This window comes from Fistularia commersonii, chromosome 13 (genome assembly GCF_037954325.1).
Source record: "Fistularia commersonii isolate RoL2024-O1a breed Wild chromosome 13, RoL_Fcom_v1.0, whole genome shotgun sequence".
In the NCBI taxonomy this organism is placed as follows: Eukaryota; Metazoa; Chordata; class Actinopteri; order Syngnathiformes; family Fistulariidae; genus Fistularia; species Fistularia commersonii.
Window position 1 is genome coordinate 10,186,009 of NC_141296.1, and position 15,757 is coordinate 10,201,765.

Below are 15,757 nucleotides of genomic sequence, written 5' to 3' on the forward strand. Positions count from 1 at the left end.
TAGAGGTAACACTTTTATGGGATTAACACTGATCCTCTGGAACACTAAACTGCGCATGTTTATGTGTGTATGTGTGTGACTGCATGTATTTGTGTAGCCATTTTTTTATACTTACAGTGTCCGCAGTTTAGGCATGTGGTTGAAGCTGGACAGGGGGATGAGGCTGATGTTGTTGTTGTTGAGGGTGCTGGACAGAGAAACAGGAAAATCCAGAAAAAAATAAAAAGAGAGGAGAAAAACAGATTGTTAGAGGAAGGGTCCGGTGCCACTTATGGGTCTGGTGGTTAAACTTTGACGCAAGTAAAGTTAAATTTCTTCCAAAACCAAGGTCATGTTTTCTCTGACCTCTCTCGGGAAAAGAGAGTTCCAAGAAAAGAAATGAAATTTCAAAGATTGGTGACTTTCCTTTATAGTTCTTGCACTGAGGGGTCTTGAAATGACTCATGGCAAAGCAAGGAAATAAATATTTTTCTGCTACATATTATTATTGATCATGTATTTCACAAATTATTTATATTTTTTGGAAGAAATTTTGATTTTAGTTACCCTATTTTACCTAGGGTTACATAGCAACAAAACAAACAGTTTTCGGAATAAAGAAAACAGCAAATATAACCCAAAATAAAATAATATCATCACTTTCGGATGGGCAGACTGTGAATCCCACAATTTTTAAATCCGGGATTATATAAAAGGATCAGTTTCAAATATTTGCAATGGTATTTAAAATGTCACGAAAACTAAAAACAAATCCTGGTTGAAATCACACTGAGTCTTACCATATGACTTTTTGTTTTTGCACAATAAAACACAAACTTTTTTGAAATTTCCCATCTCTGCCAGACATCCTAGTCACTCCTGTCTCTGAGCATTAGTTCTGGCATAAAATACACACCGTATCATATGTAGTATTGATCTAAAATGGAATGGAAGACTCAACTGAGTGTCATTTCAACTTCACACACACAGACACACACACAGACACACACACACTAGTGATTGATTCTAGCCTTTTTATGTACAGAAATTGATATAGAAACGAGTGCAGAGGAACAAAACATTGCAACATATACAGCTGTTTCATCGATACTATCCAGGGAGATGAAAAAATGATATATATATATAAAAAAAAAATATATATATATATATATACATATTTTGCATATGATATACACATGACGTAATATGAATAGGATAATAGGCATATTCAATCCATTCAAGCCCAATTCGACCTATCTTTATTGTGGAAACAAACACAATATGCCATGAAAGATGCATTTTGACAAAAAAAAATTACTGGTTAGTATTTAAGTTAAAGTACAATAGAATAATTCTAAAATCATACTAAAGCTTGAGTGTTTACCCATTCATAACCTCATGAATATTTGTGTCTCAGGTGATGAATAATTTAATAAACTATCAATATAAGAAAACATAAATATAATACAAACAACATAAGCCAAAAAACAATTAATACCAAAGTAAAAAACATTCATTTATGTGTCAAATCCATACATTTGCACATTAGCATATTATTAAGCTTTCACTTTTGAAACCATCTTGGAGCTTGTGTCTTACAATATTGGCATGACCACAGAATTGCAACATATGCGGAGACAAGAAGAAGAGTTTATATTTCACCAACAAAGTCCAAGCGGGGTTTATTTATCTACTTTAGCCTGTTCAGAATAGACCCAACAGCAGGCATTTACTCTGCTTTTACTAACACCCACTCATCCTTAAAATAGAGCTTTTGCTTCACCCTGTTGATGTTTTTACTTTTCTTTCTCTTGACTTCTTTAATTCTCTTTATACATTCTCTCTGCCAATATAGCCTCAGTGGCCTTGGTAGACGGATCGGGTTTCACACTCGCTCAAAAAACACACAGACATGAGGAGTGCTGCTATGGTCAGGCCTGTCAGAGGTGATTCCACACAGTGTATATAATTTAATTGTGGAATAACAACAATTTTCTTGTCAGTTACCCCCATCCCCCCAAAAATCTTTCTGTCATAAAGTTAAATAAAGTTGTAACTGAATTAATTTAAGCCAAGATAAACACTAAAACATCCTTTAAGAGTCTCAGCCTGTTTTAAATTATATCTTCCCCCTCCTTCAGCCTGTTATATATGTTTCTCACCTCTGCAGCTTTGGGAATGACTATAGGGTTGAAATGATCAGATCATTTTAAAAAGCACACGACATAGAGAATAAAATCATGTCCCAGACTCAAAATATAACAATTAGATTGAATATCTAACTGTATTAAAGTGTGGACTTAGACCACAGTTAGAGGTTTAAGTTTCACCGTTTATTCAGTACTTAAAAGTAATTTCTGATCTCTCTGGCCTGCAAAAATGTCAAATAGCTCATCATCCCATGTTAGTCTTAACCAAACAATCCTGCAATCTTGACGGATCTTACTGTACTTTGGCCACAAAGTCACACGGTGCAAACCAGGGCATTGGCTATATAATAATTCATATCATTAATATTTCACAACTGACATAAATGTTAAAACATGCAGGATTTAACATCCTGTGTAGAATCAATAGTCAAAATGCTCAAGAAGAAAAAAATTATAATCACTTTTTTGGCCTATTCGAACATTCTTCTGTCATGTGAGGATAAACAGCATTAAGTCAGGAAGTTAAAGATACCAGTAAAATGATGAACAGATTACCAAGATCAGGATTCTGGAAAACTGCATGCTAAAGTATGAGCTTTTAACATTTACTATGATCTTTTAACATTTTGAGCTGTTTGTATAACCAGATGATATTGTGTAAAAAAACAAATGTCTCCGACAGGGATGCAAATTAGCACAGAAACAAGCATTTTAAAACAGTGTGTTTTCCCCTGTGTCAGTTTTCTTCATAACAATGTATGTTTTTCAGTTCAAGTGCAAAAACCCTCAATGATAGAAAAAGATGGCTCATCTCAAGGAACATTACAAAACAAATTTGTGTAAATCATACTATTCACCTTAATGAAAGTGTACATTTCTGCTATGAATCCTGTTCAACGGATAAAATATTTGCAGGGGCGGGGGGACACAAAACAAAAAAAGCATTCAAAAGTAGTCAAATGGAAAGCCTGGTTGACCCAGCAATATTTAAGATACACATTGTTTCCATTGTGAAAAGTCTGTTCAGCTCTATTTTTTCCATAAATTTGAAAGCTGCAGTGGCTGCTGCAGTGGTGTTGCAGAGCGGATCCATGATGCCTCAATACGTGCTTTTTTTTGTAGACTTGTACTCCATGTGCATGCGCTACATTTATATGTGAATTATTGAGTTGAGTCAGCAAGTTCCGCTGCATGTTTGCATATGTGCTTTTGTGTGTTCTCGATGAGGTGGTCTTTCTGCTGCCGTAAAAGGGTCTCTACAGTCAGTGATGGAGGAGACACTTTAGTGGCAACCCACAAGGGAGATGCTATCGCCTGTGTGTGTGTGTGTGTGTGTGTGTGTGTTTTAGAATGAGTGTGTGTGCTTGTGCCTGTACATGTGTGTGTGTGAAAGAGAAAGGAGAGTGATGTTATCATGTGTGTCTTTGCTGCAGCCTACACACCGAGGTCAAATCCTTACTCGGCGATCCAACTCCCCTGCAGACCTATACGCAAGATTAACTGTCTTGTTATAAAGGTCTAAAGATCCTTTGCACAACTTTTTAGAGCAATTGTACTGAACAGGGTATGCAAAATACCTTTGGTAATAAACAGACCCTTCATAACAGTATTTTATTTAGTTAATATTTGGACTGTTTGTCCGTGCTTACTTTGCATATTGAGAGAAAATTCAAAGTGAGCTCAAATACTGCGGCAAACAATCCAGATTGAGAGAAGATGCATAACCAGTAGAAGAGTCTAAAGTGAAGCAAAAAAAACAATCATGTACGGCTCAGTAATCAATTACAATGGTATTGTGACAACAGTTCTATACTTTTAAGGGTATTTGCACAGACTATTCAAGTCTGTAATTATACTTCAACTTAAGAGTGCATGACCCCATGTAACCTCCTCAAATACTTATAAAATCATAATTCTCAACCAAGAAAGCCTACAATTTAGTCGGACATCCCCAGACCAATTTGCATTTGCTAGTCCAAGTAAAACAAAAGCTATCGGATTCCTCTGGACTCCTGGTATATATCAGAACCCTACATTTACATCTGTTTACCTATCAACTGATCACAAAACAGACAATAAAACCCAATGATTTGAAGACAAAAGGAAAGCGCTGCATGAGGGTGAGGTTTTACAGCCATGTAAGAATTATTATATGGCCAAAGAAACCTAGTGAAGAAAGAGCACCACTTTACATAACTACTAAATTGGAAATTGTTGAAGAGGTCTGAAATGCAGTACATTGTTCGCTGATTCATTGATTGGCGGTTCAATATCCTACCCATTTTGCCCAACTTAATCTGCTGAGTGAAACACAGAGATCTTACTTGACTCCTGCCAACACTTATAGGAAGTGTTCAGAGGAAAAAAAGCGACAAAAAATACTATACATAAAAAGATAAATTAAAAAAAAACCTGTGGGCTGATCAAGTATTCATATGGAAATACTGTGAATAAATGCTAACGAATACAAGGTCAAAATGAATGAAATCTGGAAATAATTTTTAAAAAATGTACAAAGTAACTACTGGTTTAAGTATTTCTATATTAACATATGTCCGTTAGTCACTGGTCATTCAAGATGTGGTCATTTTGAGCAAAACAAAATGTAAACTGTCATTATGATTTTCTGCATGTGTATGTAAAATAGTAAATTTTCTATCAGTGTCTATCATGCTCATTCAGCCTAAACAGACAAGGATCAATAAACAGGCAGAATGGCTAAATTACTACAGTGCTTGTAAGACAACACGGCAATGTAACTTTATGCCTGTGATTACAGCTGATATTGACTTCAGGTTCAATGCGATTTTTCACTCTTGTAATTACTAACATTTGTTATGATCTATGAAAAGGATTGGAGTCAACTCAGAACACTCGAGGCAGTATCGTAAGTCAAAAATCACAAAACAGCTTTACTTAACCGCAACGTGGGATCATTGTGTGTTGTGTGATTTTATCCACCTCTTTAGTTTCTGTTTATACTGTCAAGACAAGAAAGCGTTTCTATCAGTGTATCTGGCAGACCAGCTGGTTTTATTTTTTCCTTTTTTATATTCAGTTGTTGATTATTTACTAGAGTAAAGTACAGTATGAAGTGTTACGAAGAGTAAAAAAATATTCAAAGAAAATTCCCATGTATATTCACATACTGTAATGCAGAGCCAACTTGTCTTTCGGCATAATTGGCTCATCGAAGTAAAACTACCAAATTAAAGCTGTTATATGGGTGGTATTTATCGCACAGACACTGAGTTATGGTTCTGTTAATGAAACAGCACATTAAAAGAGGAATACATAGGCTTTTGAATAGAGGACATTTTGATATGCCACAATAGGAAAAAAACGGTAACTAATTCTATATCTCTGCCCGGGTGTGAAACTTCTGGTGTTATGAAACCTTGGTTGGATGACTTTAGGGTTTTTCACCCCATCATGCACATCTTAGCTTGTAGACTACTGGTGTCAGCAGCAGATCGGACTGGACACACCCTTTCACTCCTGGTTTCAAAGTGTGTATTCTGTGCTTCTGAATTTAGACACAAAACTGCTTGCCGATAAAAAGTCTGTTTATTTTTTGTAGGAACCTACCCACATATTTCAAAAGCACAACATTATTGTCAGTGAGGCTGACCGTAACGCCATAAAATGGTCAGGTATAAGACTCAGAATATTAGTGACTGGTTTAATTGATTTTTTTCTGAAGAAAAAATACACTTAGTAGAATTCTAGCTCAAAAGACCTTACTCTAGCCACAACATTTTGACTTTTACACGCTTTCATCTACCGTTCTCTTCCAGCGTAGAACCGTAAAACCACTCATTTCAGTCATCACTATAACGAGTTCCTGCACATGGTACATGCGCATGATATTTATTTGAGTTGCCTGAAAAAAACACTTGTGTAGAATTAGAAAAAGAGCTAGAATGACAAAATTACATTAAATGTGAATTTATTACCTCAATTCAATACTGCTTGTGCACAATAAAAATGGTAATGCAGAGCAAAATTAATGTTCAGAAGGGGCATTAAGAGCTCATATTCTGCATCAAAGAAACTGAGCAGAACATCATTGAGCACCAGTACCTTAAGCAAAGATGCAGTTGAGAGGTAAGTGCAGGATTACATGTTTTTATTAATTCTTAAAAAAGCCCAAGTGCAAATGGTATTCAAAAGAAAGCAAGCAACAACCAAGGGTATGGAATGAGTCGGAGAAAAATTAAATTGTCTATCAAGATAAACTCTCAAATCAATTATCAATTTGGTTTTGTTGTCTCACAAATATTAAAACGACATTTTTTCATTTGTCATTTAACAGCGGTATTTATTTACTTTACTGAAGAGGAATTTCTAATTTGGTTAGAAGCATAGTACCTTCGTACCAAATACTCTGTACTGTTCATTAATGTCAGTACACTCATATATGTCAGTGATGTCTTATTGAAAAAGAATTTTTGGTTTGGTAAGAAGCATCAAACAGTTACGCAAACTGTACAATAATCAAAAATGCACTTTGCTATTTTCTTTTAGGTTTCATTAAAATGTTTCTTTTCTTGTGTAATCCTTTTTTCTCCACAAATGGAAACATTCAATTCCAAGCAAGTTCTTAATCATTCATTAGTTGTTGACAAAGTAGCTCTCCTGTATGGAGCATGCAATGGCAACAATACATTTCCTTGGCAAAAATAACAGCCTGTGAAATCTATGTTGTTGCAACACTGCACATCTCTATAGATTAATCGAACATATTTTGCATTCAACTGGTGCAAATTCTAGGGGGAATTAATTTCTTTTAATGCTTTCTCACATTGGCAATCAAAAGAGGCCAACATCCTAAAGGGCTGAAGCCCTGAGAAGTGAAGAGTCTACAACATGTTCCCCGAGGCCTCATTAAAGCTTTAAGAGCAGAGTCGGGAGAAAGCACAGATATTTCTTTTCTTCAATCATATACTTGTTCAAATCCCTTTCAATATGACTTAGAGCCTATTAACACATATTGTTTATAGTCAGGTACCTCACAAGGCTGTTTAAAAATCGGTTTCTTCAGAACCCTTAAGGACAGTCCAACTTCAGGTAGAAATGATTATTTATTTGTGTCTTTCGGTGCTAACATGGATGTTTGCACTTAAAACCGGGCTGGAAAAGTGTGTCCTCACTTGCTTAATCGGTGAGATAAGTTGGCCAGTACTTTGTTTCTCTTGAAGCACTGTATCAACCGGTTTCTGTTACTTTTTCTGTATGTGGAGGTGTTAGTGAATGTATCTGAATTCTGTGCATGCTCACGTCTACATTTGTTGGACAAGGGTTAATAGAGGTTTCTGCATGATGTATTATTTGATGTGAAGGAAGTTTGCGAATCTGTCAGTAAAACATATGAAGAATTAGATATGTGAATAAACACTCCTGACCTCCACTCATCTCTTTAGTTCCGGATATTCAAGATCATATGTTGAAGTGATTTTTGACCCTGATAATGTTCACATGGTGCTCAAAAGGTCTAAGAGGTCTCAACCTGGCTTTCAGGGTCTATAAGTATAAGACTTAAGGGCTTTTAGTGGCTCCATTGTCTCATTTTTGAACTTTCCCACAGGGTTTAACGCCAACTTTACTGCTTTAACCGGCACCTTGGTGTTGAATTGTATTTGTGCAACTGTGTTTCGTTTGTCAGTGTGTGTGTCAAGAATGTGTGACAGAACTGTGAACCATTGTGTATATGTGTCAGTGCATCTCTCTCTCTATATATAGTGTGTGTGTACAAGCCAGCTAGTTTAATAAAGTCTCAAGTGTTGGAACAAGCAAACTCCTGCAAATAACTCCTCTTATCTCTGAGAAAATTGACATTTCGAGGGTGTTGCCATTGGAAACCACCCTGGGAAAGCTCGACTGTTTATCCTTACCGAAAAAAAGCACTTGGGTGTTAGATAATGTGCGGTTAAGGTAATTGAGCCCCGAAGTTGAGTTTTGGCTTTTTGACTAATTATTTCACGTCTAACAAAGAGAACTCTGACTAGTAAACATGATATTCTCAAATTTACTGCAAATTTGGATGGTTTGCATGGACTGTCAAAAGAAAATTGTTTTCACACTTCAGTTATGATAACAGCTTTACTCCTAAATACCCTTCAAACCAGAGTCCAAAGATGCAGACTGAATGGTAATTGGGGTCCAGAGCAAAATAAATTGACATTAATGTCCATTTCATTTGAACAACTGCAAATTATGAACTGAAGATTCATTTTAGGCTATGCTTACCTGCATAATGGGTATTTTCTTCTTCCCCATCCCCACTTCCACACATTTGATCTGATTCCCAGCTTTGATTGGGTCACACTCTCCCATAACACAAACGCCTACTGATTGCTATCCTACTAGTAAGTGGGATGTGATTAGCTGCGTTTGGTCAGACCGCTGATCCTCAGCTCTTTGAATATTCAGCCCTATTCCATGCTACTAGCTGTGTGGATCATTGGTGACTATTTACCAGTTTGGCTGCCCAGGTTTCTCAGTATTCCCCTTTCTTGGCAACTTGATTTTTTGCTGATGCATTCTGCCTCTTATCATCTTATATTTGGAGTTCATATTTAAAAAGTCACAAAACTATTCCCAATTCCTTTTATTCTCAGTGTGAGAATGTATTGCCTTGAAATCAATTGCCATGCCTTTTCAACCCAGCATCCGCCTTTGTTAATATTTGAAAATAAAATTCAGACTGAATCAATGGCACTGCACCCAAAACAGTGACACTATGGCAAACAGCAGTTTCTGTTCCTAAAGTGCATCATCTTCCAAAACAAATGTTTTATGATGCTCCACCAATGACGTATCTTTGGTTGAGGTCTGGTTAGCACATAAACCATTGGTTAGGGTTAGGAAAACATTGTGGCTTGGGATAAGTTACCACTTGATCAATGTTATTTGACTGTTGTTGTCATGGTTATAACAATAACACATGGTGTTAGTTAGGGGACAATAGGTTCTCAGAAGATTGTCTCGAAATTGCATTTGTTCAAATGAATCTTGCATTTTTGCGAGATTGTGGTGCACGTTCCCACTGCACAACGGCCAGGCCCTTATGCATATTCTCTTCCACAACGGGCGTCTTATAGATTAGTCCTTCCTTGCCCTGTCAGATCTAATTTTCTCCAGATGCTAAGACATCTCCTTTGCGCAGAGCTACAGTATGTGTGTAAATGCTGCTGTAATTGCACAATATTCCTTTCAAACTCTCTTCAGATCCCTCCTTTTCAAAATTCCCACCAATCAAATTCAAGCTTATTTCAATGTAAACTGTCAACTGATACGTGCTGTTCTTCTTCTTTTACCTCCAACCATGCTATGCCTTTCTTATAATCTCTAAAACCACAACATCTTAAACCAGTAAAAAAAGACAGTATTTTTTTTGAATTTCAGAATCGATTTTTACACCTTTTTATAGGGACACTGTCTTGTCTTACATTCTTCATTTAACTCCTCCCACACCCTGGGTTGAATTATCGGTCTTTACCAGGTTGCTGTCTAGTAGTGACAGCTCTGTTGGGCCGTCTGATTTAAATAGGAGGAAAAAAGCCAGCCAAGCCAAAATCACTTTACACCAGAAATCCATAATGCTGTTCTGTGTACACACACAAGGTAGTTATCCAATGATAACAGAACATTTCATATATAAACTTCAAAGGATGAAACAAACAAACATGTAAAGTCACAACTCGGCGATACATATATTGTTTGTTAACGTGCTTTCAGAAGCTCTGCACCTTCACTGACTTGCCAGCGGTTGTACGTAACCAACTTTTGAGGTTCAACAAAGGTTCGTTTCATGGGCTTCGATCCAGCGCCCACTCGTTGGGGATACAAGACAGATCTGGAGGCAGGATGTGGCCACAAAAATGCAATTATTACTAGGGGTCTGTGGAGTCTGGACACATATACTGCTTTGGACATGCAGGGTGCATAGAAACAGAAGCACACACACATACAAAGCTGGGTTTTATACTTCTTTTGACTCTTTTAGTCCTGAATTTTAGCTTACCTTATCCCAACCTTAGAGGTGGGCACCCTCTAAAATGGAATGTTTAACCTCCTGTGGGTCCAAAGTCAATCTTTCAGAAAATTTCACCATCTATGTTTGCTCATTAGTTCACCAAGTACATCTGATGTATGCAGTTTTGGAAATTGTTGTGGTGGGTTGGCACGTTGAGTTGGATTGGAAGCTTGCAAGGACATAGTACCTTAAAAGAAGCGAGTTATGTGCAAGAAATAAGATGGGCAGCGTGAGAGGGTTCCACTATTTTCTTGTAATGAATAACAAACTGACACGGCGCTGCATTTTCCATATGAGAAACTGCCTACGTTACAAAATGCAATTTCTACTTTGATGTTGGGAATATATTTAAGATTTGGATTTTGTTACCTACATTTTCTTTTATTTTGTTAAAAAAGGATGATTACTTGATAGAAGGGTATGAATTGATCTTTGTCTATTTTTTTACTTTGAATGGGGAAAGACAGCTAGACAATAAATGTGCAATTTGGAAGTTTCATTGTACACCGAAAAGATGGATAATGACAATAAAAATATTTGCTGTTACTGCTTCATTCTGTTATCCTTGGTTCTTCACAGCAACCACTGCCTTTTTTTAACCTTAGAAAGTTCACATGCTAATCCCATTGAGCAAAGCATCTTGGGGCTGTGCCTCTATAGGGTAGGCATGCGGCATGCATTTTGCAAAGCACATGCATTATATGACACCAGCAGATAAAAATGCACTGATTAAAATGATATAAAATATGTGTGGTGTGTGGCCATGCAATTATCAGTCCCAACATCTCGTCAAACCAAAAGAAAATAGCTGATAAAAGGAAACAAAAAAGGATAAAAAGCAAAAAAAAAAAATCATGGATATAGAATAAAAAAGTGGTTTTGTGTATGCGTGTGTGATAAAGAAAAGGGGAGTTATAGGCAGAATGAAAGTCACCTTGTGGAGCTCTAGCAACTCTGTCTCCCCTCATGAATTATGACAGCCGCTGTTTGGCAAAAAACCCTCTGCCACCCATAGACACACGCGCATGCAAGCATGCAGGCACGCAGGCAGCCAGACACGAGCGCACGCGCACACATGCACACACAAAGGCACACACGCGGCGCAAAAAATCCCTCCCTGTCTCTTTGAGTCTCTCTTTCTTCACTCACCCCATCTCCCTTAGTGGTGCACCCTTACCCAGAAAGCTCATCGAGAAAAGTGATCATAAAATATGCAGCTGTTCCCCTATTCTTTAGAGTGCTTCTTAGACCCCTGGAGTTTTTGAATATGTGTCCATGTGTGTGTCTGTGTGTGTTCGTGCGTTGCGGTTCAGTTAGTCTGAGACTTCTTTCTTCGTCTTCCTACTTCTCAAACACTCTCCTTACACCTTCCTCAATCTGTCTCACTCTGTTTCACACCAGGTCTTGGTCTGTCTTGGTTTCACTTTCAGTTTCTTAAAAAATTGGCTTTGCTGTCAGATCAGTGATACTCACTGGAACAACCTATTATTGACTCTTGCAATCTTTTAGCCGAGGACCTGGTGAACCTCAAGGTATGTTGCGCAGTTGTCGTTGAGATGTAGGTTCGTCTGCATCAATCAGCTCCACCGTATAGACACCATACAGTCTTAAAAATCCTTAAAAATGGACCCCCCCCCCAAAAAAAAAACAGCTTACCGTTCCATTCTCTGCAAGTTATTTGCTATCGATTTTCTTGTTTTCTGCAACGCATTGGAATGATTTTAAACATCCAGTATGGTGCGTCATAATCCGTGGCGTAAAGACCAATTTCTAGTAAGCAAGAGAACTGAAGGTTTGGCTTAAGGGCACTCAGCATTCCAAGAAGGCTTCAGAATGCTGATGTACAGATATGGCTGTTTCACTAACTGATGGTAGAAATCAACCAATTTCTGCTGGCATTGATTGTATCGATCCTGCATGTAAATTGAGGCAACAAATGGCTCCACAAGTCCACAATGGTAATTTGCAGAAACTGCCATTAGGTCACACCCTGCATGCAGGGTGTGACCTAATGTCACTCAACAAGGATATAAGAAAGTACAGCATCTGTTGAGACTGTTGCATTAAAGCCCTGTCCACAGATGCAACAAACACGTTGATCTGTCAATGGGAGATTGTTTTATTTTCTAGACGTTGATTTATAAGTACAACAAACTGTTGTGACTTTGCAGTAAGATGTTGGGCATGCTGAAAAAAATAATGGCATAATCTTGGAAAAATAAAGCGCTTTCAGATCTGAAGATAAATGATTCATCCAAATCTCACTATTTTTACATTTTCAGACTGAGATAAAGACTCTTTTGAAAAATGAAACTGATTAATTCTTTTTATGTATGAAAATGATCAAGCACTTATCATCTATTTTCATTAATCTTTGTCAGCAAAAGAAAAAAAAAACGGAGTTGAAAGATCAATGAATGAAACTGCATCTAATTCAACTGGCCCTGAATAATTATTAATTAATCAGTTTCATATTAGTCTGACATCCCTGCTCTCTATTCCTCATAGAGCCCTTGGAAGCACACACACACACACACACACACACACACACACACGCACGCACGCATACACACTCACAAACTGACCCCCGTGCATGTATTTGTGTGTGTACATTCCCTTCCAGGGGCCATTTGCGAATTTGTCATTTTGTATGCATGCATTTATTAAATCAATTCATGTTATTTCACTGTGGGTCTGTGTGTATGGGAACCCTTTCCCCAGCTCATTGGGATGCACGGCATGAGCCCATCGAGTGAGTGCTGTCCAGGCTAGCTTTAGAGTCATTAGTGTGCTCGTTAGTCCAGTTATGTTAAATCTAAATTACCATTCATCATCACACAGGGACCCATCCTTTATTCTGATGTGGCCTGGCAGACACACACACTAACTGGATTAACTCATTCAAAGACATGCAGACATACTTGCTGAAACACAGCAGAATTTCAAATCGGGCGTTTGCTGTTTAGTAAGTGTTTTAAAATAGATTATATACAGTATCATTGATTGAGACTTTGGAGGGCATTAGCGATGATTGGTTTGCCCTTGTGAGTGCGCCATCTTCAAATCATGTCCTACTCTGAATAAGCACCAGTGACTAGAGAAAAAAAAAAAAACCTCAGGAACATCGAAAAACAGGCTGATTTTGTTCTACACATCCAAATTTCAAAAAGCTATATTGTAAAATACTCAAGTGGTCAGTAACTTTGAAAAGATGACTTGCACTATAACAAAATGCAAAAGCAACTCCTAAAATGTTTGTCTACATACTGAATCCCTCATACAGGACTGTCTCAGAAAATTAGAATATTGTGATAAAGTCCTTTATCTTCTGTAACGCAATTAAAAAAACAAAAATTACTTTTTCATGATCTTCTAATATTTTGAGATAGGATTTTTGAGTTTTCTTAAGATGTAAGCCATAATCGGCAACATTAAAATAATAAAAGGCTTGCAATATTTCAGTTGATTTGTAATGAATCCTGAATGTATGACATTTTTGTTTTTGTAATTGCATTACAGAAGATAAAGAACTTTATCACAATATTCTAATTTTCTGAGACAGTCCTGTATATCTTAGGTATAGTTTTTCTTATAATGTCACTTATAATCTTAGAATTCCTTCATTTGCTTGATCATATTTTGCTGAATTGAAGTGAAATATATTCAGCCAGGCAGAGGAAAGAAATAGAGTATGTATTCCCGAAATCATCATGCGCAAACAATACCATTAAGGTTATGTTCTTTCAGCACACGTACACCTAACATAAACTGTTCTTGTATTTTCATCAAATTATTTTTAAAAGATTGGATGGGAAATTACATTTCAAATTGCATCTTTTTAGCAGGGTTAACAAAGTACAGCAGATACAACATCAGGGATTTGACGAATGAAATTAAAATTGTGCATTTTAATCACCGAGCTGGATGGACTGGATGAATCTAAACTTTTTTTGTATAGACAAACAGAAAAAAAAACTGGCATCACCATATTTTGCAAACCTGCTCTAAAATGACCGGTAAGATTTTGGGTTGTTCAAATACCTGAACAAAAGACAATGAAGAGAGTGATGATCCAACTCCATATGTTGAGAATGAAAACATCTATTTCCACTATTATGGTTTCACAGACACAAATGAAGACAATGCTCTATGGAAAGACTTCAGGGTTTGGTTCTCCTCTGGGCTGAATTACAGTCAGTGCTGGCACCCTGAATTAGATTAGCTGTGGCAGAATAAAAACACACATGATGACAAACAAAGTCATTTGCTGGTGCAGAAAGAATGCCTACCATCTGCACTGATGTAACTGAAAAGACCAGGAATGCTGGGGAAGCTAATAGACAAAATGGATTGAGCAACTTCTTCAAATGCAGCCAAATATAAAGACTGTGTTCATCACATGATTACATTTCCACTTGTGCTGTGTTTACTGGCCTTCCAAGTTTAAGCACATACAGCCCCTCCGATCGCAGGCTGTTAAAAAAAAAAGGTAGAACTAAATACTAAGAGAAAAGCGGACTGTGGGGTTGTTGAGTTTAATGGTCATGGTATTATTCTCAGTCATGCATTGAAGGAAATTCATGTTCCGGTTTCCCTCAATGGGTTTGTGGCGGCATTTCCAGACTTGACAATCACAACAAAATAAATATAAGGGGAACTATTTAAATACTGGTTGCAATTATTAATCAGAGCACATATTTTAGTCATTCTAAAACAGGAAGTGCACTTAAAAATCTCATTAATATGTTTATTAGCTGCCAGTTTTTAGCACATGCAGCCATGGGCAGGGTTTGACCTTGGTCATGGAAAGAGAAAGCCAAAACCAGTCTTTTGTTTTCAAAGGAATTTCATGTAAACTCAGGAGTTCCAGCACCTATTCTAAACCATTCAAACTTTTAAATGACAGTAAGTCTGCCATAAAAAGAAGATTGGGATGGCCAGTTTTCTATAACATAATACTGTATTGACTAATATAAGGGACTTTCAGTTTAGATTACTGAAAAATGTGGCGTTACACACATTTAGATTTTTTGGGGGGTGGGTCACCTGAAAATTTATCTCATGTTCAGGACGTAGCAAATATTCTTTCGACCATGGAAACCAAGATTGTGTTGGTCCATGGTTATGATTATGATGAACACTTAACCATATTTGCTTTTGTTTACAAGAGTTACATTGCCGAAAGACTTTCACTGTGAGGAACTTGCTTTGTCATGCAGGGCCCATTTCTATTATATTGCAAGATCTTTTCTAGTAGGGTGTCACTAGCATGCACGGTGAAAAGGCTTGTATGGTAAAATATATAATATTTTTTTTCTAATGTTTTTTTTATGTTTTTTCTTTTCATAAATGAGAAAACGGCCGCAGTTTTGCATTAATCTTCATTTAAAGCATTTTAAATTGCAATAATGCAGTTATACTTAATATATAACTACATGGGACCCTTGACTTTTGAGACACTCCCTGGAAATGCACTTTGGGTGTCTAAACTTAAATCCTTATCTTTTTTTCATTCAGCAAGATATTTTACTCATGGCTTCTACTGCATGAAAATTTAGTTGTATGAAGTCTCCAACATAGGATTAGAGAA

General features: G+C 37.0%; 1 protein-coding gene across 1 annotated transcript in view; it reads right to left on the reverse strand.

Annotated features, from left to right (window-relative positions):
• The window catches only part of slit3 (slit homolog 3 (Drosophila)), a 222,396-nt gene that overhangs the window by 63,652 nt on the left and 142,987 nt on the right, over nt 1-15,757 (reverse strand). Inside the window, exon 7 of the mRNA XM_086158069.1 lies at nt 116-187. Coding sequence (XP_086014195.1) covers nt 116-187 — 72 coding nt within the window. The remainder of the gene's footprint in view (nt 1-115; nt 188-15,757) is intronic.